At 40.8% G+C, this 27,807-nt stretch overlaps 1 protein-coding gene across 8 annotated transcripts in view; it reads right to left on the bottom strand.

Annotated features, from left to right (window-relative positions):
- pleca (plectin a) overlaps positions 1-27,807 on the bottom strand; it is a 153,551-nt gene that overhangs the window by 117,912 nt on the left and 7,832 nt on the right. For 6 of the 8 annotated variants that reach the window (XM_037794814.1, XM_037794815.1, XM_037794816.1 and 3 more), the window contains one exon: positions 25,181-25,394. In XM_037794814.1, the coding sequence (XP_037650742.1) occupies positions 25,181-25,394 (214 nt within the window). Of the gene's footprint in view, positions 1-10,507; positions 10,822-25,180; positions 25,395-27,807 lie in introns of those variants that run through there. The other 2 variants (XM_037794826.1, XM_037794828.1) reach the window with 1 other exon arrangement.

The raw sequence follows: 27,807 nt of genomic DNA, 5'->3' as shown, positions 1-27,807 counted from the left end.
AGAAAATATGCCAGACACATTCAGAGAGAGTGAAAGAAAGACTCAGAGAACAATATTCTGCATGTAACAGAGAAGTCAAAAAAGCTTTAAGAAAGGATAGACGAGAGTTTACAGATGGATTAGCTAGAGAGGCTGAGAAGGCAGTTACAGAACAGAAGATGGGGCAGGTCTACCAAATAACGAAGAAACTGTGTGGAAAGAAAAACAACAGGAGTATGCCAGTGAGAGACAAAGCCGGTGCAATGTTAACATCAGAAAAGGAACAACTTAGATGGACGGAACACTTCAAAGAGGTACTCAACAGAGCAGAGCCAGAAACAACAGCAGATATATCCGAAGCCGACGAAGATCTAGAAATCAGCACCGAGGCACCCTCAAGAGTTGAAATCGAATTATGCATCAAAAGCTTAAAGAACAACAAAGCTCCAGGAAATGACCAATTATCAACAGAACTATTTAAAACCGACCCAACCCTTGCGGTTAACATTCTACATCCATTGTTTGAGAAGATATGGCAAAATGACACCATCCCAAATACTTGGCAAGAAGGAACCATCATCAAGCTACCCAAGAAAGGAGACCTAACCAATTGTAACAACTGGAGGGGAATTACGTTACTTTCCATCCCAAGCAAAATATTCTGCAAAATATGATGAACAGAATGAAAACAGCAGTGGACAACATACTGAGGAAAGAACAGGCAGGATTTAGGAAAGGAAAAAGCTGCAATGACCATATTTTTGTATTAAGAAATATCATGAGCAATGTACAGAGTGGCAGAGACAACTCATCATCAATTTTCATTGATTTCGAGAAGGCATTTAATAGCCTCCACAGGGACCAGTCTTTGGAAAATTCTCTGACATTAGGAATACCAGCAAAGATAGTATCACTTGTGAAAGTGTTCTACACTGACTTAGATGCATAGTAGGATGCATAAATGACACCAGCTTCCTTGTTTAAATCAGGAGTGAGACAGGGGTGTTGTGATGTCGTCCTGTGTTCATTGTAGTTGTGGGCTGGGTAATGCGAAAAACCCTAAACAACTCAAACACTGGCATCAGATGGACCCTCTTTTTCCAATCTTAGAGGACTTAGACTATGCTGACGACCTTGCTCTCCTATCACATCTACCAAGTCACATGCAAGACAAAAACATCTAGGCTACAGAAGAACGCAAGCATGCTGGGATTACGATCAACATCAAGAAAACAGAAGTCATGCCCCCTCAACATGAAAGAACACCTGTCATAAACTAAATGGACAACAACTGACATGTACGTCATCTTTCACATACCTCGGAAGTCGGAGGTAACATCAGATGGTGGAGCTGACCAAGACATTTATGGCCAGATAGGAAAAGCAAGGACAGCATTCTAAGACTTTGGAAACATCTGGAAATCAACACACATAACTAGAAACACAAGTTAAAGTTATACAACAGCTGTGTACTATCTGTACTTCTATATGGTGCTGAGTGCTGGAGAATGACTGAAAGAGACACAGGCAAGCTTTCCAGCTTTCACAATACCCGCCTTTAGAAAGATCATGAGGATATATCGGCCTAGAAAGATCACAAACCATGAACTACACCAAACGACAGGGTGCTTGGACATGGAAACAATATTGATAAGAAGAAGAGGAGATGGCTTGGACATGTATTAAGGAAACCATCTGATGACATGCGAAAGTGGCATTGCGTTGGACACCGGAGGGAAAACGCAAACGAGGGAGGCCCAAAACAACCTGGAGGCGAATCATCGAAGGAGAAATGAAGATGAGGATACAGCTGGAACAGCATTGAGAAAGAAAGCAAACAACAGAGATTGAGGGAAATCCTTAGTCCTTGCCCTATGTGCCACTAGGCGCAACAAGGACTAAGTAAGTAAGTAAGAGCTGACGAAAACATTGCTTTAACTATGAGGAGTCAAACTCCACAAAAGCTCAAATCATGTTACTAATGTTAACCTACTTACTCCTCTCTTCATCCCTTATGGGTAATAAGGCTGCCAATGAGATCTCTCCATCACATTTGTCTGTGGCAACATGCCGAGTCTCTCCCCCATGACAGGAGCATCTGTCAGAAGCTCCTCCAACTTTAGTACCACCAGCTAGCAGGGCCGGTTCTAGCTTTTTGGGGGCCCCTATGCAAAATCTTGTTTTTTGACAAAATGCAAACTTTTTACATTTTTTAAAAAATTTAAATGGCTGCATTGTTAACATCAAAATAAAAAAAACATGCAAAATTATACATAACAAACCAATAAAATTACTTTTTAAAATAAAAAAACAATGTTTTGAATAAAGAAATCACTTTTGATGTTTTAGTTATGTTTTAAAGTAACAAAGTCACTGTTAAGCAATAAAAGCAAAAACTGGTACGAATTTATGTCGTCCCGTCTTTCCACCAAATAATAGAAAAGTATCGATAGTGGTATCGATAAAGACTCTGATCGTTAAGCAGTCTCACAAAATCAATAAAAATGAACAATCCCCCATCCCTAGTCCATGGCTGTAATATCTCATTACTATTGGACATTAAAAAAAAAAAAAGAAAAACTTCACCTGCACCCTGATTTTGTTACAGCATCAAATGGTGCAACCCAAATCCCAAAACTTCCTCCAGCCTTAATGTGGATGTTTTTAAACTAAAATGTGAACTTTTACATGTGAAAATATTATTGCACTTATTGGCTAAAGTTCAGTGTTTTGATTATGCATCTGTGCGTATGAAGGAATTTTCTATGTGCACAACATGCGTGACACTTGAGGACTATGCTATTTTTGAATATGAGATCAGGTTGCATGAAAGCGATCTGAGGCAAGTACTGGAAGTGAACGTGAGGAGGGGGGGCTTCTCTGTGGACGCTCCGGCTCAACAGTGATTCACAAGACTAAACTTGTCGCAGACCCTTTTAGAAGTGAACCCTGTGGTATTTACACAGACACACACACACAGACACCCACACACACACAGACACAACACACACACCACACACAGACACACAGAACACACACTGCAGAGTCTAAAGCAGAAACAGGGTGTGTTGTATCTGCAGGTTTTCCCAGTGCGTTGGCTTATCTAAGAGTGTTTGAGAAGGGGGAGAGGGACACAAGTGCATTTTAAAATGGGCTGGATTTAATTACACACACTTTACAGAGCAAACACAACGATGAGATCAGCAAAGACAAAGACTATTGTCATTGTCTTTTGTAACCCTGTCGCAGATTACCTGTAAACTCAAATGAGCAACGGGAAAAATAAAACGTAAAATTGTTTTATATCTAAAGTGGCAAACTTGAAGATTTTAATTCATATAAATGTCTGTTAAGTCACTATCTATCAATGAATGAGGTAACAAAATGGTGGATTGAGCCTATGGCCCACTGATGAAAGTATTGCAATATTTATGTATTTGCAGTATACTACTCCTGGAATAATGCTATATAATTTGCTGCTAATGCAAACCAAACATTTTGGACTGCTGCAGCTTTACATTAAAAGCATTTTAACTGGCAAAACACAAGTTGACTTTTATTATAAGTATCCACAGGAAATGCCAATGTGTTTGTCAGGGAGCTTGACACTAACCGCTATTGTTCATCAAAAATGCTTCCCCAAAACAAGATAACGGTCATTTTGGTCAATTTTGACAGCGGATCAGTTTGAAATATGTCAGGCAGTAATGGAAAGTCAGCAGCAGCCACAGTGCGATGTTAGATTGCATAAATGCATAAAAAAATGTTTTTTAAAAAGAAATGTTGTAAAGAAATATATAAAGAAAAGAATACAGCAATAAATAAGTTTGGGGAAATAAATAAAGGGTGAAATGCAAAGGGAAAATCGTTGCATAAATAAATCAATTTAAAAAAAATGTATATTGAATAAATGCAAAATAAATAAATAATAAATTCATAATAAATAAATAAATAAGGGAATTAATACAAAGATAAATAAATAAAGGCGCAAACTAAACACAGAAATTAATTAATCAATGGCTACATTTATTTTTAAGATTATTTTTGCTACAGTTAATGACATTTTTTATTTACATTTATTTATTCATTCATTTATTTTTTTATTTTGGCAGGTTCCCTCCTCCATAAGCTGAGAACGTGCTGCAGAGTGACCTCTGCTTTAAATAAATTCCCTCAACTGCACTGTTGTCTCATTTTTATACCCATTTCAGCTTATTGTAAAAGAGCTTTAGTCACCTAGTTTTCTTTTTCGTTTTAGTTTAAAATGTAGAACTTTATTCATCGGAAAAACAAAAAGTTTGAGGGAAAAGTCTGTGTTTTTATTTTGAATAACAATTCTTGGGATGTTTGGCAGCGGAACCACCAAGTAACCTCAAAGGAATGCGTCCTTGAGGCTAAGAGAACACCTTAGTCTGAGGCGAGGTCAGTGGAGTCATTAAGTGTAGGTAGTTAAACTGTATTTGAGGGAGTCAGTACCAACATTCCAACATGAATAAAATGTGACTTGTATTCAAAAGACATTGATTGCACAAAAATGTGTTTTGATGTTGCAAGACTAATAACATTTGTAGAAGGAAAGACCAGTTATTGCAACCTTCCAAAGCAACATCTCTCTGAGCTAAATGTCAGAAGTCGTTTAGTTTGTCTTTCAACCAGAATAATTGAGGACTGACAGAGTAAACTCGTGGGATGTATTTGTGGTGAGTATTTAAAGCAGAGCTGCGTGTTTACATTAATAGATCTGTTCAGTTACTATTATAACACAGAGGTCCACTCAAGCACACTTTATCATTCACAAGGGAATTTCACCTGTTGCAATAACTTAAACAAACGGGCCTCACGAGACAAGAACAACAACTTGATTAATGGGAGATTAAGCCATTTCATTTAGGAAAAACATTCACATTCAACCTCCCAGTGGTAAATACAAGTTGTTCATGAGGCATACTTTTTTTTAGGATCTGATATCTCTCACCAGTGTTATGAATTTTGAACCGGCATCAAACACCAGTGGTAAAAATAGAAGAGAATCCATCACTCAGCAGAGCAAGGTAATAAGAATTTAAATTATCCAGTAATACTAATAATTACATCTGCTTACTGGGGGTGGGAAAACAATCGATTCACCTATGTATCGCGATTTTTTGTATGTTTGTTTTTTAAGATTTTGAAATAATTTTTTTAATGCCAGAATATTTGCTTCAGTTGAATCTATGTGGAGGTAGAAGGAAATTACCGCTTTTATTGTTGTAGCCTGAGTAACGAGACTTTAAATCCGTTCCATATTTTTCAAAAACCAAAACCAAAACAAAGCCGCAGCAAACCGAACGAGGAAGTAGAGGGTCTGCGTGGATATGACCTGCACCCTCACATTTTAAATCCAAAGTGGTAAACACTACACATACAGTATGGAGCACATACACATTGCAGGAAAAGCAGGGCTAGCCATCACGGCTAAAGCCGCATTCCATCTCTGTCATGGACAGGAAATGTTATCGTATTGCGGTAACGTGCGGTCAAGCCGGCCGTCACTCGCATCTCCATGGTCAAATCAGCCGACGCTACGACTGTAGAGCACCCATACACTGACATTTATGTTAAATGCTTTCAAACGGCCCCGATGGAGCCGACCATGGATGTATAAAGAGGAAGGAGCTGATGGGAGAGCTAGAGACGGACTTGGAGAAGTTAGCGAAAGTATACACGTGGGACCACGTCAGGTTTTCAAAATAAGGTGTTAACAAAGGGAACTGTATACACAAAATACATATATGGAAATAAGATTGATTGGATTATATTCATCAGAAGTATAAAACATTACATGTCCCTTTTGATTTACAAAGAAAATACCATTAATTTGTGAGGGATATGTCTTTATTCTTTGATTTTTACGGTTGCTGGAAAAATTTCATAATTAATGCTTGACGACTGGTGTATTTGACATCAGGACATGAAATATTTTAATGTATTAATTTAGATATTTTCCAAATTAAAAGTCCCTAAAAGTGTATAATTCAACTTTTCCCCTGATCTAGAGTTTAAAAAGTGAACAAAAATCCTAATAAATCATAATATCGAACCGCAATACTTGTAGGATCGCAATACATATTGAATCGGCACCCAAGTATTATGATAGTATCGAATCAGGAGATAGGTGTATCTTCCCAGCCCTACTGCTTACAATAAATGAGGAATATCAGCTGCAGGTTATTAATCCCTGATTTTAAACTCATGAATGAAACTCCATTTGGAAGTGTGTCTTTCAACTAATTATAAAACGGTTCTCTGCTTCTTCCGATGACATGATAAAGCATTAAGTACTTGAGTTCTTCAGTTCACCCAGACAGACGTCTACACAGACTCAAGCAATGGCTGGGGAGAAAAGGCTGACATCTCATGACAAACTTCTAAACAACAAACCCACTTTTAGTTCAAAAACCAGATCAGCTCCACACCACAATGAACAGTTGATGAAGCAACTTTCACTCTCTTTAAACTCCACCTCCCTTTTTCACCCAGATATAGTGTCCAGAATTTTCCATTCGCTCTGGATGTACAATTATCTAGAACAAATAGCACCAAGTCAAAAACCAACAATGAGAAAGAGCAACAGGAAGTGAGATCTTGGCAGAGGGACTATAGGCCATGACAGGGGCGTGGGGCACCAGACTGGTGCCAGAACTACACAGCAGGAACGCTGCCCACAGAGACATGCACAGTAGGCAACCGCATGGGAAGAAAATGACTAGACTGTTGTGACTGGATGAAATGATACTGTTCCCAACATAGAGACCAAGCCTAGGCCCAGTTGTCCTTATTGATAGTCTGTTGTAAGTGGGTGGAATTTGTGCCCACAGTTATAATTTCTGCTTATATTTCTAACCTATTTTTAACCAGAGATTTAGCTGAACATCCATGCTGCCTCTCAGCAACAATGCCTTGCTTTGATAGTTACACACAGAGACACTATAAGGCCTACACACAGTACAAACTACTCGGGGCTCCACAGAAAGAGAGCTGCTTATTCACTTATGTCCTACTGTATATGGATGACAAGTGCAATAAGAGAGCACAGCTGGTCCTGTCAGCCTGTGTCCTAGGCCAAAACACCTCCAGATGTTGCTGTAATTCATCTGCCTTTACTTGCACATTGAGCCTGAGAGTGACCCATACAGGCAAGTTGTTGTTGTTTTTTACCGCAGTATCGAATTGGGTTTCGAGAATCATGGAAATTCACTGGTATTGGTATCGACTACTAGATTTCTGGTATCGTGACATCCCTAATTCGGTATTATAGCAACCAGACACAACCGAAGCGTCTCAGCTGGAAAAAAAAAACGCTGCGCCTCATTGCCTTTCAGTATTCTTCAAGTTTCTTAATCAATAACCGACCCTCGTTAACTGATTCTTAACTGTTTACCAACTAGATTTGTGCCTCGCATGCTGCGGTGCGCCAGCTGCAGTGTATGAGCACAACAGACAACTGAGTCCCCAGTTTACCTGTCCAGGAGCGTCAACTTAGCAGCCACGATGCTGCGTGTAGCGTCGCAGACATGCAGACATTTTCCCAGGAAAAGCTGAGAGACTGGTACCAACTTCCTGTATCCTGCAACTCAGGCTCCGCCTCTTAAGGTGGGCTGTTAAGGTGGACCAGCTTTTCTCCTTAAAGTAATGAGCCGCTCAGCGTTTTAATTAATTATTAGTATTTCTTTTAACCGTTTTAACCGGTAGCCTTAATCGGTTAAAATGGTTAATTTCGGTTAACAGTTAAACGGTTAATTATTAACATCCCTAACAAGTATTTATTTTTCTTTGTCATTTAAAAAGCATCAATATACCTAATAATAGCCTAACAATGAAGCTTATTTATAGGGTGCTCCAGGGATGACATATTTTTGTAGGCCAACCAGGAATTGAGGAATCCCTCAATAAAAAGCCAATGGGATTGTTCCATTGGGTTTTGGATTATTGCAGAAAATCAGCTCTGTGGCAAACAAAAATGATGATACTTACACGTTTTGTTCCATAAGATAATCTTCACAAATGAACACCACTTTTATGATATTTGAAGCGTGAATGCAATCGCCAGAAATAAAACTCTAACGTTAGGCTATAAACGAACTACACAACGGTCACGAGTGTGAATATACACAACGAGGCTGTAAAGGATGACGAGTCGGCATGATGATGTTTAGTAGTCTCATTTAGCCACTTGTTAGCAACCGCCTTTGTAAAGACACGTAAAGGCTTCAAAATTCACGAGTGGGATATTTACTGACGTATTTTATATCATAAAACAAAATGTTAAAATCTCTTTAACTTGTGTTAACCACACACCTTATTTCAGGTATCTAACTAAAAACCCATTAAAAACAGACGAGGGAACCGGAAGTGCTAAAATGCTAACTTATTTCCAGGTTTTAGGACACCTGTAGCACTCTATATAGCTCTAAAATCAAGATAAATGAAGAACAGGAAAAAAGAAAAAAAAAATGGCAATAATAACACATATCGTGCTGTTGAGCCAATTATTGTCACCGTAGGGGAAATTCCTTCACCGCCACAGCCCTAGTGCTAAAAGCAACTTAGTCTGGATTAGAAAGCAACAATGTCTGGATGTGCAAACACAGTTTTTCATTTCAACTTCTTAAACACGAGTGACACACAGACTCGCTCAAACATGCATACACCATAATACCATAATGGTGCATCATTTAAGGCTCTTATTTAAGTTTGGTCTTTGAGTGCTACAAGGTCATGAAGGTCAGTGTTTGAGCATCGGTTAAGTAGTAGACTTGGACATTGAATGACAGATTTTGATCAGGGCTGTAACAGTAGAATTTTAACAGTTTAACTAGTCTATTTTTCTTTTGTAAAATTTTAAATTAATCTATTTTGTACTAGAGCTGTCAAAGTTAACGTGATGACGCAAATTTGTTTTAGCGCCACTAATGTCTTTAATGCATTTAACGCAAGTTGCAGTTTTTAGGTTGTAGCGGGCTCAGTTTTAAAGCTAGAGTGAAGATACTGGTATCTGAAAAAAAGATAACCTAAGGAACACATTGGTACCAACCATGTGATACTAGCTTGTCGAAAAAGGCTAAATAACGCTCCAAATTTGCGCCAAACTTTGGCGATGAAAAACTGGCATGGCCATTTTCAAAGGGGTCTCTTGACCTCTGACCTCAAGATATGTGAATGTAAATGGGTTCTATGGGTACCCACGAGTCTCCCCTTTACAGACATGCCCACTTTATGATAGTCACATGCAGTTTGGGGCAAGTCATAGTCAAGTCAGCACACTGACACACTGACAGCTGTTGTTGCCTGTTGGGCTGCAGTTTACCATGGTATGATTTGAGCATATTTTTTATGCTAAATGCAGTACCTATGAGGGTTTCTGGACAATATTTGTCATTGTTTTGTGTCGTTAATTAATTTCTAATAATAAATATATACATACATTTGCATAAAGCAGCATATTTGCCCACTCCCATGTTGATAAGAGTATTAAATACTTTACAAATCTCCCTTTAAGGTACATTCTGAAGCGATAAAAAATGTGCGATTAATTGTGATTAACTATGCATAATCATCAATTTTAATCGACCGACAGCTCCATTTTGTACATAAGTAAACCAGTAGAATAGTGTATAAAATCTGTTTCAACCTATGGCTTCCTGCAGCACAGAGCTCATGATTCCCTGCCAGGTTTTGCATTGGTCAAATTCAGACTCATGAATCTAGCAAGCAAATGAGCTGCAGGAACATCTCGAGGTTGATCCGGCTTCCTGTGTCTGCTTTCTGAAATGAAAAACACTATCCAGTCAAGGCCGTGTTTACCCAGACATAATCAGTTGAATGTCCTTCTGATGTGCCGCCTTGTTGGCTGGTAGTTCTTACTGTATCGCTCATGCTGCGCTGTTGGACCTTTGCCATTCAACCAAGGGCCAAATGTCTCACCCCTGTGTGCTCAGTCCACACTGCCCAGTGATTCCCCTGTATGCAAAGGAGGCTGCCAGGTCAGAGAAGAGGACAAAGACGAGGACTCCTTTGTGTTTTATTGGTATTTAATTGCTTAGCCTGAAGGACACGGGTCAGCCTCCTGCATCTCAGAGAGACATCCTTTAAACGCTCAAAAATCACCACAGAGGAACCCATAGTGTTACATTTGAAGTGACGCTGTTGTGAATCATATCAACCGGCCTTCAAATATAATAATAATAAAGATTTGACAATGAACTTTATAACGTTTCTCCAGCAGCTCTGTGCAAAGGTGTCAGACCACATGTCAATGTCATTTTCTACAAAAGAAATATTATACTTCCTGTTTCATCCCACACAGAGCCCCTTGAACCAAAGTGCATCTGTGCACATCAATATGAAACCAAGTAAAGCTGGTAAGTAAGTCACCATACTGGAGCATGCACTCACTCACACCAAACTTCCCATTCAAACATATTGTCGACATCATTTGAGTTATATACAGTGAAAGCCACTACAGAAGAGAAGAGGGGGGTGTTGTTACCTTTATACTTTTCTCTGACGTTCTCATAGGCTTGCACATAGTCCTGCTCCTCTGACAGCCGCTGACCTGGGTCAAACATGGGCATGGACATGGCCTTGCTGATACTGAGTCGGAGTTAGGGCAACCTTCCTCTATCTTCAAACTTTCTTTTTAACTTCCCACTGGCACTGTTTCGCCCCTCTTTGACTCTCTGTACCCTCAGTGCTGATAAAAGCCCTCCTGGTTGCCTGTCCACCTATCTGTCTGTCCCCACCTTCTTCCTCACCCACACTCAGTCACAGTACTCCCTCTAAAGCTGTAGGTTTCATTCCAGACCACCACCACTCCCCTCCTGAGCTTGAGAAATACCCACACACGCATGCATATCAGACCCTCCTCTTAAAGGCACAGAGGCGAACACACACCACAAGGATAGATACCAGTTGAGGCAGACCGGCAGATCCCTCAAACACACACACACCGCACAGGCCAACTCCACCCCAGATAGAGAGACACACATGGCTACCTCGATGAAAAAAACAAATGACGGAGCTGCGTGGGTTATTCAAGTTCCTGCTGCTGGAGAAACTGGGGCAAGGCACGCCAAGTAGATCCTGAACTATTCACAGCTTTAAAAAAAAAAAACTCCCAGAGCACTTACATGGTTCTCTTAAAAGTCACGTCATATTCCCAAAACTGAATGACGGCACATTTCTATGGACCACACCTCTTCAGTACAGGACTGAACACTGGATCAGTGCTGGATCACACAGCTCAAAGATAAACAACTCTGAATATGTGTGAAAATTACAACCACAGCAAACGGAGACTAAAGCTGAAGACGGAACTAATTCCTTCAGAAAAAATATCCATGCGACCAACACTTGTGCCAAAGTAAACTGAAATGTCACTTCACATAATGATGTCTTCATAATACTTGCTTCTTGTATGCAATGCTGCGCATTAGGGCTGAGACGATATGCTTATCTCCAGAGTCGATACTATCACAATACTTGGGTGCCGATTCAATATGTATTGCGATTTTTAAGTATTGAGATTCTACAAGTATTGCGATTCGATATTACCATTTACTGCAGGGCTGTACAGTGCAACATATAGAGGGAATTATTACCCGTTTAACTTCCCTAATAAAAAACAGTATGCAAACGGTAAAGGAGTGGATGTTGAAGTACATGGGATTTATTGTTTTACTTTTGTTTTTTACTGTATTTTTTTACCAATGTTTTCATGCGCGATATCCTATTTCCCACCACAAATACTTGTGTACTACACATGTATCCTGTATCCCAGTAAGAAAGGGGAAACACTATAGTTTTAACATGAAGTTTAAACTTGTTTTATCAATTGATAGTTTTTTCAATACCTGGTTTTAGGAGGTGCTGCAGCCCTCTCAGCACCTCTACTTTCTGGATCCATGCTGTATTCATAAATTATAATAATAAATAAATACATAGGCCTATATTTAAAACAATGTCAATTTATTCAGTGATATTCCTTTAAAAGGTCATGGAAAATTACTTTTTAAACTGTATTTGTGTATGCTCCACGCCCCCCCCAACACAGAATTTGAGTGTGGACAGTGGACTTACTTGATACTTATTCCTGCTGCAATTTTGTGCCTAGTGCTAAAAAACTTCCAACCTCTGTAGCACCAGTGCTGTGTAAAAAAAGGTAACGTACAGCCCTGTATTGTGATTTTTGTGTACTTGACTGCACGTTACTGCAATACGATAACGTTTCCTGTCCATGACAGAGTTAGCATGCAGCTTTAGCCGTGATGTCTAGCTCTGCTTTTCCTGTCAATGTGTGAAACCCAAAGTGTTTCCATCCGTTACTGGATGTGTAGTGTTTACCACGCTGGATTTAAAATGTGAGGGTGCAGGTCGTATCTACGCTGACCCTCCGCCGTTTTCTGCTTCCTCGCTTTGGCTTTGTTTTTCTTGAAACGGATATGAAGTCATGTTTCTCAGATTACAACAATAAAAGTGGTAACTTCCTTCTACATCCCCATAGACTCATATGAAGCAATCATATCAATTCAGGTTTTCAAAAATGTATTACAAAATTACGATACATAGGTGAATCGATTTTCTTTCCCCATCCCTACTGCTCATAAGCCAAAACATAATGAACTTCTGATCCTTTTAACTCTGACAATATCAACCAACTTTGACTGCCACGCCCTGATACAACTGTGGGAAACTCAAATTAATCAGATTCCGGCCATTTACAGTGCAAGACACAGTATGAGCAGAGTCTAATTCTTAGGCCACGTACTTCAAGGAGTGTGAAAATTCCTTCCTCACAGCTGTCCTGATGTATCATTTGGTGTTTCCTGCATGTCTCCGGAAGTTAGAGCAAATAGAGTGGGTAAAGGCAAAGGACGTATATTGTTAAGAAGTGAAAGCCAATTGGTGGTTCCATTGCAACATTAGCGCCCAGCGGCAGAGCTACGGTTACGCCATTTTGTACTGAAAGCAACTACCATAATGATGCCAGTAGAACGTCTGCCTACAAAGTGCAGTACAAAAGTAAAATAAAATGATTTCTGTTCTATTGTCATCATTTTAATGTCTCTACCGAAATGGCCTGTGTTGAACAACAAAATATTATAAATATGCATACCATTACAACTATTTACTTTTTACTAGCACAACAGATATTGGTTGACGGGAGTCCCCAGTTCACCCATCTGGGAGCATTAACTTAGCAGCCACGATGCTGCGAGTAGTGTCGCGGACATGCAGCCACTTTCCCAGTAAAAGTCTCCACCGCACATTTAGTTTAGTTTAGCAGGTTGTCAGTTGTGTGTCTGCCCGGCGGAACGATACTTTATTTGCCCACATAACTTTAGTGAGTGTCCAACAGTGTGTGTATTTGTGCTACGTTAGCAGCTCTAGCATTACCGGAGGCTTCGTGCTCGCCGCCCCCACACACGTAGTCTGCGTAACTTAAGCGAGTTTCCAACAGACCGTGTGTGTGTGTGTGTGTGTGTGTGTGTGTGTGTGTGTTGGCGGTGAGTGTGAGGTTGTTGGTGGCGTTCTAGTTGTGAACGTAAGTGTAGCAGTGTGTGTACTTTTTATTTGTCGGTGAATAAATGCTATGAAACTACAACTCCTCCGCTCCACTCATGCGAGCTGGAGAGACATCCATGGAGAGACAACTTCCTGTATCCTGCACCTCCGGCTCCGCCTCTTAAGGTGGGCTGTTAAGGTAGACCAGCTTTTCTCCTTAAAGTGAAGAGCAGCTCCTCTGAGCCGCTCAGCTTTTGAATCCATTATTAACATTTATTTTAACCGTTTTAACCGATAGCATTAATCGGTTAAAATGCTTAATGTCGGTTAACGGTTAAAAGGTTCATTATTAACATACCTAGTGTATGTCCGTATGGCATGCCACACAACTGGAGTACCATCTCAAAAACACAAATTCTATTAACAATGTTTGACATTTTGCACCATTAAAGTCAGATCAGTCGGAAAAGTAATGCATCTACACTCTCACTGTTAAAAGCAACAAAATACTGCAGATATGATCCTTGCAGCCTGAGCACATGTGTGTGTTATCACTTTCTCATACAGCTGGGAGTTTTTGTTTACTCAGCTATCAGAAAGAATTTTCATCAGCAAGCATGAAACTGCAAATTGCAAAATTTACATTAATAAATCCTTCACATCAGGAATGTGAAAAAATATTTCAACACCCTGAGACACTTAAATAATCAAGTACAGCGTTGCAACTTTGAGCCACCCAACTCAGTGCAGCGTTTCTCAACCAGTGAGTTATGACCTAAAAGTGAATTGCAAAGTTCTGACAATGATGATGTTCATCTGTAATGACTTCCAGCACCTACAGCACTTTCACTGGAGGTTTTTAAAACTCCATCAATCTCAATCCACATTAATAGCAGGGATACAGTGGGAATACATGAATATGGCTAAAATGATGATAATGTTGATTTTGTTGAATATAATCATGATTTATAAGGATTATTCATACATCTTTGGGAACAAACACCTGTTATCGGACTTTTCAAACTGACTTTTATAGACACATAAAACATGAAACGGATAGCCAGCATGAAAAGGTCAGAGAGAAGAGAGACACCTACAAGACAAACTGCATCAACAGAAAATCAAGAAAAATGTACAGTAAAAACTGTTTGAAAGGTCACCTGTGGGAAGTGCAATGCAAACTACCACATCAACGACAACTCAGCTCTAAAGATATCACCAAAGTAAAACACAGATTACCGATTTAAAACTGAGGGCCCATTGATTTATTCCATGATTTGTTTTCTACAGCAGACAGAACAAGTTGGCTCTGACATTAATATTTGATGTGCACAATATATGGTTCACTCTATGCCACACTCTATGCCACAATATGGGTGTAAAAAAACACCCCGCTGTTTTCTCTTCACTGGCCAGCGGATGGTGTCTCTCAGAGAGACAGAGTCTCACTTTTGTCTCTCTGTTTGCTTGTCTGACTTTGGTTGAAGTGACTGACTGCAGTGCCAACCAGCCCTCCCACACATCACCCAACTAAAAGACTCCATGCCCCGGCTGTGCCACTAATTTATGTTCTCGCTAAAATAAAAGAAAACAACAACACATCTAAGCAAGGATACGACCGCCCCCTCACTATTCATTGACTGTTTGGAAGCCCTCGCCTGGTTACTAGCGTACAGGTCGGCAGCCTGAATACTAATCACAGGTTGAAATGTAGTCAGTGTAGCACTAATGTGTTTCTATGTTATATATTACTTTTACCCCACCCCCACCTCCCTTTTTTTAAACAGAGCAATGTACTGGGGTCCTGGAGGACCCTAGTCAAAAGCACCTAATTCCAGCCTATGCAGTTAAAATAGAATAGATGGATAAACTGTTTGGCATGGGTCCGAATTTAAAGTATCACACACTATCAGGGGGTAGGGGCACTCTGTCAAGCATTGTGAAAGAGACACAGACATGTGCTTGAGTCTATTTTCGTTTTACACAATATGCAAATTAACTGTAACTTTGCTAAAATAATAATCTGTAGTTTTTCTTCAGATGACATTAAATATATAACTAATAATGTTTTGAGAAGAAATAAGTTCACATTTTGCTGTGAAGGTTGTTTCTTATCGTTTATTCAGTCAATATTTCTATCATGTTAAATAGGTTGGTAGGATGAGGGTTAAACTTTATCAAACCACTTTTTGTGATTGAGATGTAATGTTTCTAAATGTCTTCTTAATTGGTAGGGTATCAGCTGCCAGAGTTTTCAGACATAAAATACACACCGCTGTCTGCTCATCTCCCACCGGCTTCATTATTATTTATATTTACATAAATGGGCTTTATGGTGCTGTTGGATTTCTGCTTTTGAACTGAGGCAGTTACGGAGAGGGGCGGAGCGCCGTGTCACTCCCTCCGTGTGTGTTTGAGAGAGTGGAGGGCAGAGAAGGTGGAAGGTAGGCTAATGTTTCTGTAGGTTTAATAATAATTACGATGTCAACGTTGTGAATGAAGCTTCGAACTTCTCGGTGCAGCCCTACTTCGTCATATTTTCTTTTGATTACCGTCAGATGAGAACATTGTCTTGTTCGTCTCCAAAGCATCAAATGTTTTAATTTTTGTCTCTATATCTGCCCAATCTGTAAACCTACAGACTACCTGTCTGAATTAACACCATTGCTACCATGGATGTATTAAAGGGACTGTTTGTAAGAATCAGAAATTGCTTGTTAACAGCGACACCTGTGGCCATTAAGTCAACGAAAGTCAGCGTCCTGTTGCTCGTGCTCGCTCTACATAGACATGAACAATCATCGCTCAAATTAGTGAGGCGACACACGTCAGCTAAAACCACAATATCACTCTATATTTCAGCTGCTTGGCAGTAATGTTAGCTGACCAGACGAAGGTCTCTCCATGAATCAATGCTGATCATAGTGTTGGCTTTTCCTGCTTCAGCCTCCCGACCGCGGCCGGAGGGAACAGGGGAGACGTCGGAGTTTTGGTCGGAGACGATAACGTTTCTCTCTGCGGAGCCCCGTCACTTCACAAGACACGGGAAACCTCTGTTGGTCTGGAGGAGCTGCAGCATTTATTTCCGCACAAACGTCCACTGTACATTCACTAGATATTCTCAGAGCTACGAAGTCTTCTGCAGTGTGGAGTGTGCGCGCATGCACATGAAGCGAGAGAGCAAGCGAGAGAGCAAGCGAGAGAGCAAGCGAGAGAGCAAGCGAGAACGCGCGCGGTGTGTGAGTGAAGGCAGGCAGGTCAAGGAGCAGAGTACAGCAGAGACTCCGGTCCTGGAGACCAAAGCTACGACCGCGGCCAACACTGTTTAACAGACGGGCTTCACTAGATAGACCATTGCGGTTTTGGTGCTTCTGTGTAGTTTGTGTTGGAGTCTGGTCTGAACAGCGTAGCCATACGCGAGCGCGCATGGGACACTGACCCGCAATGATTTATACGTGTAAGAAGTTACAAACAGTACCTTTTAAGAGCCAACTTGTTTACTGTTGAGCCGTGAAAAAGATTCCGACGTCAAAACATTAATTGCGCATCACATTTTCCCCCCGGTCCGCGCGCCCCACCTGTCATGCCTCTGCGCCACACAGTTTGAGAATCACTGTTATAATCCATGAGAGCATTTATTTTGGTTTATGCTGCAGATGTTTTGGGTAACACTTTACTAAAAAACTATAAAAAAATAAATAACTCAAGATAAAACGAGGGCTGTACCGAATTCATTCATAAAGTTGACATTCTAATTCTAAATCAACATTCGAATGCTTGCTGCTTTTTTTGCATGTCTATTCATTCTGTTTAAACCCGGTAGAGTTGCATATAAAGATTAGCGATTACACGAATAAGAGACCAGCGGTGGCTATGTAGGATTGTTTCCAAACATTTCCAATAACTCCAGAGTCATCTAAATTACAAGTAAAGCATACACGAACAAGTAAACAAAGTCATATTATAAAACCCAGACAGACAGACAGACTGTATCTTTATTAAAAACCTACTTAGCTCTGAGTTATCTGAATACATTTACTGACTGAGTTAACACAAACAGCCTTCTAAAACAGTCTGAGGACATTAAGTAATAAGAGGTCAAAACTTGTAGTATATAGAACAACTTTGTACGACCAATGTGTTTTGGCTTGTGGCCTTCATCCCATCCTCCCTGATGATGTTGATCTATACTGCTGGTGTTGCTTCACCATGCAGCTTGGAAGTAAGGGAAGTTGTGCCAGAAACCCCCACTCTGCTAGGACATAAAGTCATTTAAGTAATAAATTACTTTCCTTGTGTAGTTTAAATGTCAATGCTTTTACAACCTTGTTTGGCCAATGACCCTGACATCATTTTCTGTTGCTTTTTTTCTGCAGTCTGAACATTGGCTCTGTCTGCTGATCTCACCTCAACATTTTACTACTGTACACACACGTAGTTCTATAAGACTTTCCACAATCTGGAATCAAATGGTTCACAGAAGAAGATGTACACTGTGAGCAGGAAGGAACACAGTGCAGTTAGTGAAGGGAGCCAGAAACATGCAGACAGACTCCACTGCACTTCATCTTTGGATACTGTCCTCTAGTGTCCAGCATGTATACTGCACAGACAAACCCCTATGTCCTGGTTCATGAGCTCTGATCATAGTACTCTAAACTAAAGCATGCAACTGTAAGATACTTTTCAAATCACTTTAAAACGGGTATGCACACACTGGAAGTACAAAGGCTTCATTATTTGGAAACAGCTTAGGTAAAGTGACAGGATCAGCCTGAGTAAAGAACCGTGGTAAGTGAGGAAACACAGTAGTATGACAGACAGAGGAAACAAACGTTTGCACTTGTGAGCCACACAAGAGTCCCAAAGAGATCCTTACAAACTGCTGACACAAGCAGCCATGCTGAAGACCGTAAAATCAATAATGTATCATCAATTCAATATTCTCACAAAAACCACATAAAACCCCACATTGAAAGCAGTTCTGAATAATTCATCTCAATCTTTTACGAGTAGACCCCTACGACGTTTTCTCGACTCAGTGTTCCTTAAAAACAGAACTAAGAAGTAAAAATCTACTGCATGACATTTTAAAAATTGAGCATTAGGTGTAACCTTTAGATCATTTTAGAGAATAAAGTACGTAAGGATAGCTAATACTAGTACTTTTACATCAAACAAAAGAGAAAAGCTGATGTGCTGTTCCCTCCCCATTCTGTATTACAACCTTGTTCTGTGTTAAAGTTAAACACCCTCCAGCAATGTTCCCGGATGAAATTCTGGAACGATTCACTGGTACTGCAATAATACTGCACTCCTCTCCCACACTGTGGGGCATGAAACAGCATGAGTCATGGTGGATCTCTCACTGAGAAACAGGAGTATTAGTTCAGAACCTTAAAAAAAGAACTATAAAAAACTTGATTTTGTGTTGTGTATTCAGGAACTGACCATGGACCAAAAAACAGCCAATCTTTCTGGACACTACTGTGTTTATATACCATTACTAGGGGGGTGTGAGGAAATACCGTGCCACGAAATATCGCGATATAAAAACGTGACAATATGCATCGTTGAGACGAAAAACTGAATCGCGATAACAGGGCATAATAGGTACTACGTACAAACGTACATACGGGGCCTGGGTCTAAAGCTGCAGCCTCTTCCTGCTGCTCTGCAAAGCCCATGGAAGGAGGCTGAGTAAAATCTGGTCTGCCCTCGCCGAAATTGAACCAATCGCAACGCACGGCTGCAGCTTCAGTTACATTGTGCATGTGTCATACCCCAAGAGCCATGTGCGCCCATGACCCAGCCTACTTCAATAGGCCTTGTCGGAGCTCCACACACATCAACACACACAGCGCAGTCAGTGAACAGCTGATCAGAGAGGCCGCGGTGGAGACGAGTTGACGCTACGCTCGCTGCTGTTAGTAAGTTCAATAAAACTTTGCAAGTGTGAAGCCAAGATACGTTATTACACCTGTTCAACAAGCATAAACACGATGAAACGGTTAAACATTTAGGAAAGCAACGTTTAAAATCTGCTCTGTCCGCAGTCTCTCATCCACCGCTGCTGTTCGCACAAGCAGAGTGCGTTAGCTTGACGGCTAACAGGTAACTGTAACATTACCTGCAGCAGTGAGTGACATCAGCAGAGGACAGGAAGAAGGACTGTTACTGACTGATGGAGGACAGGAGGAAGGACTGATACCATACAAAATGGAACTATAGGACAAACAACAGCATTGTTTTGCATTTTGTGTCTTTTGAATAAAAGGCTACTTTTTCAGTCATATATTTTTATCATTCAAGTTTTGTTAAAGTTATTGTTATAATATCGTATCGTATCGAGATCGTGAACCCAATATCGTGTATCGTATCGTGAGCTGAGTGAATCGTCACACCCCTAACTATCACCGTACCAGAACTTTGTCAATAAACATTTACTGCTTCTAACAATGTAAAGCAGAGGATAACCTGCACCTTCAAAAAAATTCCAAGACCAATTGACAGGCTGACATAGTCATGATGTTAGCTGTGAGGTACTTATCCATAGTCAGTGTATTACCTACAGTAGATGACGCCCCCAGTTTGGAAAAACAGACAGAAGTACCAGAATGGGAGAAAAGCAATGTACTGCTGTGGACGGGGCAGCAGCAAAACAGATTTTAGACACCTAAAAAAGGCCCACCTAAAAATCAATATCAGTTTAATTGTACGCTATTAGGGATGTCCATAATTAACCGTCTAACTGTTAACTGACATTAAGCATTTTAACCGATTAACGCTATTGGTTAATACGGTTAAAAGAAATATTTATAATAAATTAAAGAGCTGAGCGGCTCACCACTTTAAGGAGAAAAGCTGGTCCACCTTAACAGCCCACCTTAAGAGGCGGAACCGGAGTTGTAGGCTACAGGAAGTCGGCCCAAGGAGTTGTAGTTTCGTAGCATTTATTCACCGACAAATAAACTGTACACACACAGCTACACCTATGTTCACAGCTATAACGCCACCAATAACCCCACGCTCACCGCCAACACACACACACGGACACTCGTTAAAGTTACGTTTCGCTGACAGACTGTATGTGTGTGTGTGGCGGCGAGCAACAAGCCTCCGGCAATGCTAGAGCTGCTAACGTAGGACAAATACACACACTCTTTATCGGACAATCGCTATGTTATTCCGGGCAGACAGAGTATCGTTACGCCGGCAGACACACAGCTGACAATCTGCTAAACTAAACTAAATGTGCGTTGGAGACTTACTGGGGAAGTGGCTGCATGTCCGCGACACTACACGCAGCATCGTGGCTGCTAAGTTAACGCTCACGGACGGGTGAACTGGGTTCTCAGTTGTCTGTTGTGCTCACACACTGCAGCTGGCGCGAGGCACAAATCTTGTCGGTTAACGGTTAATAATCAGTTAACGAGGGTCGGTTATTGGTTAAGAATTAAAATGAGCATCCCTATACGCTATATTTAGAATATTTTCACCCCTCTATCTTGCAGTCAGACAGCCCTTTCTGACAGGGGACTGAAGCCGTTATCTGTATGCTTTTTCAAAGCCACCAGACTCCTTTGAGAAAAAACGGTAATTTTACCTCGCAGAACGAAGGAGTTGCTGGTCTACCGCTGCCTCGATCGGTTAGTTTGTTTGTGTTATTGTGTGACTTTAGTCTTTCACCAAAGTCGCACAATAACACAAACATTACATAGTACAGTACATGGCTTGGCTTCATTGCTGGTACTCCTGTCTGCTACTCCAAAAAATCAGAACTATCCATTTAACCTCAATCAGATTTTAACCCAGCTACTGTTACCCAGTAAGGTAAACAAAAATATGAATTCAATTATACTACTTATTTATACTTGTGGGTGATAATCATGTTGCATTTGTGCAACACATTTCCCCTGGGGCATTGGAGTGGTTTTTCCAGTTGATTTCAGTTTGTCCAGTCATTTGTAATAAGAGATTAGTGTTTTTATGTTTGTCTAGATGAAAAGCACCTCATGGGTCCAGTAAAGAACTCAATTACACATTCATTCAGCTGGGTTACATGATCAAAATTGAATCGCCAACCAGTTGTATTGTCTGTAATTTGGCGTTTGCAATAAAAAAATAAATGATAAACGTACACATTCATTCAATCAGTTCAGGCCTACCAGCCCCTGGTGGTCGTTATGAGCCACTACTACAACAACACGGGACATGCTAAACCAGGATCATTCACTCTCCTCCTCTCTACAATTCTGCTGACCTGTCTATTTCTATGACAGTGTTTTCATTTCTTTCGCCAGTACAGTACTTTATTGTGTTTTTTTTTATCACTATCACTCTATACGGACAACAGCAGAGCAACTTTATAGTTATCTGATCAATAAACTTGCATGTTAGAAAGCGACAAAAACCTTGATTCAGTCTTACTGACATCTTATTTAGTATCAGCCAACACCGCCTGCCTCTCAAACTGTCTGCAGCTCGATAACAAATGGTCCCGTCTCCATTTGTTGTGAGATAAAGCTGCAGCTCCGGCCTCGCATACATGTGTCTCACAAGGCTAATGAATCGGGCCCGGGCCATTATGGCAGCAATCCAATGAGACAACATTGATATAGTCGCCTTTATCTAACATATTTCATTGGTCCCTTGCATCCTGCTAGAGGCCCAACGGTTACTACAGAAAGTAACAAGATGGACATTATAGTGAAAATTTCAAACTGCAGAAATAAATCAAGCAGACACCTCACTATCTCTTGAAACTCTAGCTCATCAAGCAGCTCTGCAGAAGTACTCGGAGTCATACAATCCTGCTGCTGCTATTGTGTGCGCAGAGACAATAACAACCAGTCACACAACACTGCTGCAGTACCCCACCCCACCAAATCAATACCAGGGAGACAACCAGGGAGAGGGGGTGGATGGGGGGGGCGAGTTGGTGTTGCTGTTTCTGGTCCAAAGAGACGGACCAATTCCCATCACAGGAAGTGCTGAGGCAGCGAGTCCCATCTTCTGAGCCTTGCCTCAGTGTTCAGACAGTTAACAGAGGTGGAGGAGCTGCAGAACTTCCCTATCAGTCTGAAAGTAACCCCACCCATGGGAACTAAATGAGCATAATGAGAGATGGTGATAACGTTGTAATGCAATATATCTCTTCAACTGCCTACAATAGTCTCTAAGGTAGTGTACAGTATGTATGCGACATTGAAGAGTAGATCTTGACATTTCAGGTAATACAATGTCTAGTGAATTCAGATGGATGGATCTAAACCCAACAATCTACCTGATAAGCAGCTGCAGCATAATACACATAAGCTATGCAGCAGAAAGTTATCAACATATGCATAATTTAAATTCCTAATACTATACTATGACTTTTTGTATGGCATACTGTACTATGACATTTTTTATGACATACTATATTATTATTTTCATGGCAAACTACACTATTATTTTTATGACATACTATACCACATCAGCCTTTCCTGGTACTTTGTAATGTGCTCATTATGAATGTATTAATTTATCTTACATTGCTATTGTTGTTGTTTGTTATTTAATTCAATTTATTCATTTATTTATGGACATTTTCTTCCCACAGTCATTTGTTATTATGCATTGACTGTCTTATCTGTAAAGTGTCCTTGGGTGACTTGAAATGCGCTTATAAATAAAATGTATTATTATAATTATGACATTTTTTATGACATACAATATTATGACATTTTGTATGACTTTTTATGACATAATATACAATGACATTTTTATGACATACTATACTAGGATATTTGTTATGACATACTATACTGTGACTTTTTTTATAACATACAATGCATGGTTTGAAGCAGACAACATCTTCTTCTTAAATCTTTTTATGCTGTTAAGCAACAGATGATCATCAGTAAAAAATGAGAGTGGCTCAGTGGGACAGCCGTGTAAACTGCAGAACAAGACCATTTAGGTGTACTGTAATTATGACATGAAGAATAGTAAACAAGCTCACATAAACCCCTACATTTTGAGTAAATATTCCTCTAATGCTTGGCTCAATACAAAGTGTATGGAGAAAATGTGAATGAAACTACCCGTCTTGTGTGTGGCACAAGCCATGAAGCCAAGATTACAGGGAAATAATTACATGTATGAGCTGTGCACAAGGCGACAGTCATGTTTACTAGGGCTGTGCAATTAATCGAATTTCAATTACACTGGCTTCCAACGATTATGAAAACAAAATAATCTACATGAAACGATTATTTTGCCACATTCCGTTTCACAATAACGCTCTCATTCTGTTTTGTGTTTAAACCCCTTTGCAGCGGTGCCCTTCTGCCCCGCTCGGCGGGTCAGGGATGGCCGCTCCATGTGGGAGGATCCCCTTGGGAACACTACCCGAGGCTGGCTGGCACCCGACTGGCTTATTGGTGGTGCACCACGACCAGCTTTAGGCCGGCTTGGAAAGGCCTGGGGTGAAGGTGGCGCATTATAGCATGTCTCGCCCAAACCTCGACACTTATTGCTCGCTGTGGCCGCTCTCCCTGTGGGGAGGGACGAGGCTCCCTGCTCCCGGCGCGACTGTCAACCAGGACGGACTGTCCTCAGTGCGGCGATGAGGTTTTTTTTTTTGCTGTGTCATTACTTTTCTTATCTCTACAACCAATGTGTTTATGATGGTTTAAAAGAGGACAAATTTCGTCATATATCTAGCCTATTAATTATGCACTCCAGTGCATCAGTTAGATGCATTTAACTTTAAAATGTAGGCTACAAAATGTTCTTTCTAAATGCATGGTATATTTCCAAAGTCAATGAGTAATTATGTTAAAGAATCATGATCTCAATATTGACCAAAATAATCGTGATTATGATTTTGGCCATTATCAAGCAGCCCTAATGTTTACATCCCTAAACCAAATGAGCCCATCAATGTGTCCACAGGCAAACCCCCAAAACAACAGCAACAACCAATTCAGCCCATAACCCTCATCATAATATTCAATAATACCCAAGTCAACAGCAGGAAAGCATCAGAAATCAATTCATAAATGTCAATGCAAATACTGCACATAGGTAAATAGATATAGCATAAAAACATATGAGCAAAAACTACTCGCCATGCAAACGCCAAGATATCACCAGCACACAGGTTTACAGGATGGTAATAAAACAGCCAGCCGCATCCAAGCTTATTATTTTACTGGTTAGGGTTAGACACACAGAATGAATGTGTGCACATATGCAACAGATCCTCAGCTCGGTGAAGTAAAGCTGTGAGTCAATAGCCAACAGCACTGACAGAAAACCCCAGCTTCCAACTTGAAGTGCACATTTTAGAAGACAGCTGGTAGGCCGAGCGTATGACAAATACAGTCACAGCATGCCAGCACCCGCAGTGAGGACCACAGGACAAACACAATTATCACAAAGCCATCCCAAAGTGATATGATCAACTGTTGAGAAGAGAGCTTCCACTTGAAATACTACATGAGTAGCAACATTAAGCACCGGTTTTAGCAGCAGTGTTACAGCAGAGTTTGCAGATGAGCACTACAGCAGGAACATAAAAGAAAATGAGTGGGCAGAACTTAAGAAGCTTTGACTCATACATCCCCCTCACAGACACTTCTACCTCCATTTTCTTGTGTGAGCACTGTACCTGCGATGCGGATGACAGCCCTTTCTGCTGGGTCCAGCACATCTCCTGAGGCTGACTTGGAGCGCTTCATGCGATGGTGTTTGGGCAGGTTCCAGGGCAGCGTGTCTCCAGGGGATGGAGAGTAGCTTATTGAACTCAGATCACTGGAGCTCTCCTCTGACGCAGCCCTGACCAGAGGCCTCCTCTTGGGCTTGTCCTTCACCTCCTCCATGGTCTGGATGGATATAATGAGAAGAAAGGGATAAACATGGAGTTTGAAAACCTCTCAAAGCAGAACAGAGAAAGTCTTAATTATTAATGAATAATTTCGGTAATCTATTCTGTATTATTGTGAATGTTGTAACAGGCTACCACGGCAAGGCTTACTTTTCTAGAAATCACAACAGCAGGTGTTTTTCCTGTTTAGCACATTTTCAAGCAAACCAGAGGAGCTACTGAGAAATTGTCTGTTAGGTGTTTACAGGAATAAAATCATTTTACCATCATGACACATACCTGAGAACAAACCTCTACAAAATATCACATGGTAGCCCAAATTATAAGACAAACCTGCTCTTGCGACACTTGTTTTTGGATGAGGACTTTCTGAAGGTAAGAAAAACTTTGAACAAATAAGTTACGTTAACTCTTTTAAACAGTTACTACATTACATCCTTCACAAAATGTATCGTCACATTTAGATAAAACTACAGTAAACCAATTCTAAGGGTATATAAATTAGTTAGCTAATTACAGGAAAAATAAACCAAAGACAAACTACTGGTCTCTCTCATTAACTAGTTAGCTAGCGTTAGCTATAGTTACCATCTTGGAGAGAGTCAACATGCTAACGGTTGAATTCAGCCATTTGGCTTTCTGTTAAATACGGCTCGAGTAACTTTTAACAGACTTCCCTTCATTCTGTTTCTCAGTCATGTTTATTAAAAGGGACTGATTGTAACTTCTTACACGTATAAATCGCGCGCTCGCATATGCATGTGTGGCTATGCTGTTCAAACTCAGACTCCAACACAAACTACACGGAAGCACCAAAACTGCAAAGTTCTATCTAGTGAAGCCCGTCTGTTAAACAGTAGCTTTGGTCTCCAGGGCCGGAGTCTCTGCTCCTCTGCTTGCCTTCACTCACACACCGCGTTCGTTCTCACTCCACTCTCACGTGCATGCGCGCACACTACACACTGCAGAAGAGTTAGTTTAGCTCTGAGAATATCTAGTGAATGTACAGTGGACGTTTGTGCAGAAATAAATGCTGCAGCTCCTCCAGACCAACAGAGGTTTCCCGTGTCTTGTGAAGTGACGGGGCTCCGCAGAGAGAAACGTTATCGTCTCCGACCAAAACTCCGGTGTCTCCCCTGTTCCCTCCGGCCGCGGTCAGGAGGCTGAGGCAGGAAAAGCCAACACTAGGATCAGCAGTGATTCATGGAGAGACCTTCGTCTGGTCAGCTAACATTACTGCCAAGCAGCTGAAATATAGAGTGATATTGTGCTTTTAGCTGACGTGTGTCGCCTCACTGTTTTGAGCGATGCTCGTTCATGTCTATGTAGAGCGAGCGCAAGCGCGAGCGACAGGACGTTGACTTTAGTTGACTTAACGGCCACAGGTGTCGCTGTTAAGAAGCATTTCTGATTTTTACAAACAATCCCTTTAAACAATCTCCCGTCAAACTTTTGGAAGGAAGGACTGAGTTTTAGGACCACTGAAATGTTTCCTCTGACTGTTGGTTAGCTAACTTTACAGCTCACTAGCTGGGAGGACTCACCGTCCTCCAGCTGGACTCTCACTGACATATTCTTGTTTCTTGTCCACCCGACAGACAACTCTGTAAAGTCCATTTCGCGGTTGAGAAGTTGGGACTCGGCTCGGTTTAGAAGTAAAAGTCCTCTGTGGCAGCAAAAATTATAACGTTAACATTAAACGGGACTAGTTAAATTAACCTAGAAACTTTTGAGTCTGACTATTTAGCTAATCATAGAAACACCTGTTGACGGTCGGGTATGGTCAAGGCCTATAGAGGAAGGCTAGGTCACTGGTCTTGAGATAAGGGGAATAACGCATGCGCAGTGTAACTGAAGCTGCGGTCGTGCGTTGCGATTGGCTCAAATTCGGCGAGTATAGACCAGATTTTACTGCGCATGTGCAGAACCCCAGAGATGACGCGTTGAGGACGCATGACGCAGCCTTCTTTCCATGGGCCTTGGGTGACGGTCTTCTTCTTCGGCGGACTAGACGCTGTAATGGCGTTTTGCTGCCCTCTACTGATTATTAAATTATCCTCTTAACAGTTATTTGTTTTTTATATATACATATAGTCCAATACTGTGCAGATATTCCACCAGTTTCTTAATTTTCGTCCAGTTATCCAGGTTGAGTAAAGTGCGCAGAGTTAAATCAGTTTCTCCAACCGCTAGCTTAACATCAGGCTAAATACAACCCATAATGCAACGCTCTCTTAAAGCAACAGGCTAACTTTAAGCAAGCTCAGGTGAACACAGGTGTCCTCATCTCATCCATTCATACAAATATCAGCAGTTGTGAATAAAAATGTCTACTCCTCAAATACAATACGACACCCAGTTTTTCCTCAATAATTCCCAGAATAAAATAACATCTCATATTCAGGCTGGAG

Source organism: Sebastes umbrosus, chromosome 15 (genome assembly GCF_015220745.1).
Source record: "Sebastes umbrosus isolate fSebUmb1 chromosome 15, fSebUmb1.pri, whole genome shotgun sequence".
NCBI classification, from domain to species: domain Eukaryota; kingdom Metazoa; phylum Chordata; class Actinopteri; order Perciformes; family Sebastidae; genus Sebastes; species Sebastes umbrosus.
This window is presented reverse-complemented; position numbering and strand designations above follow the sequence as displayed.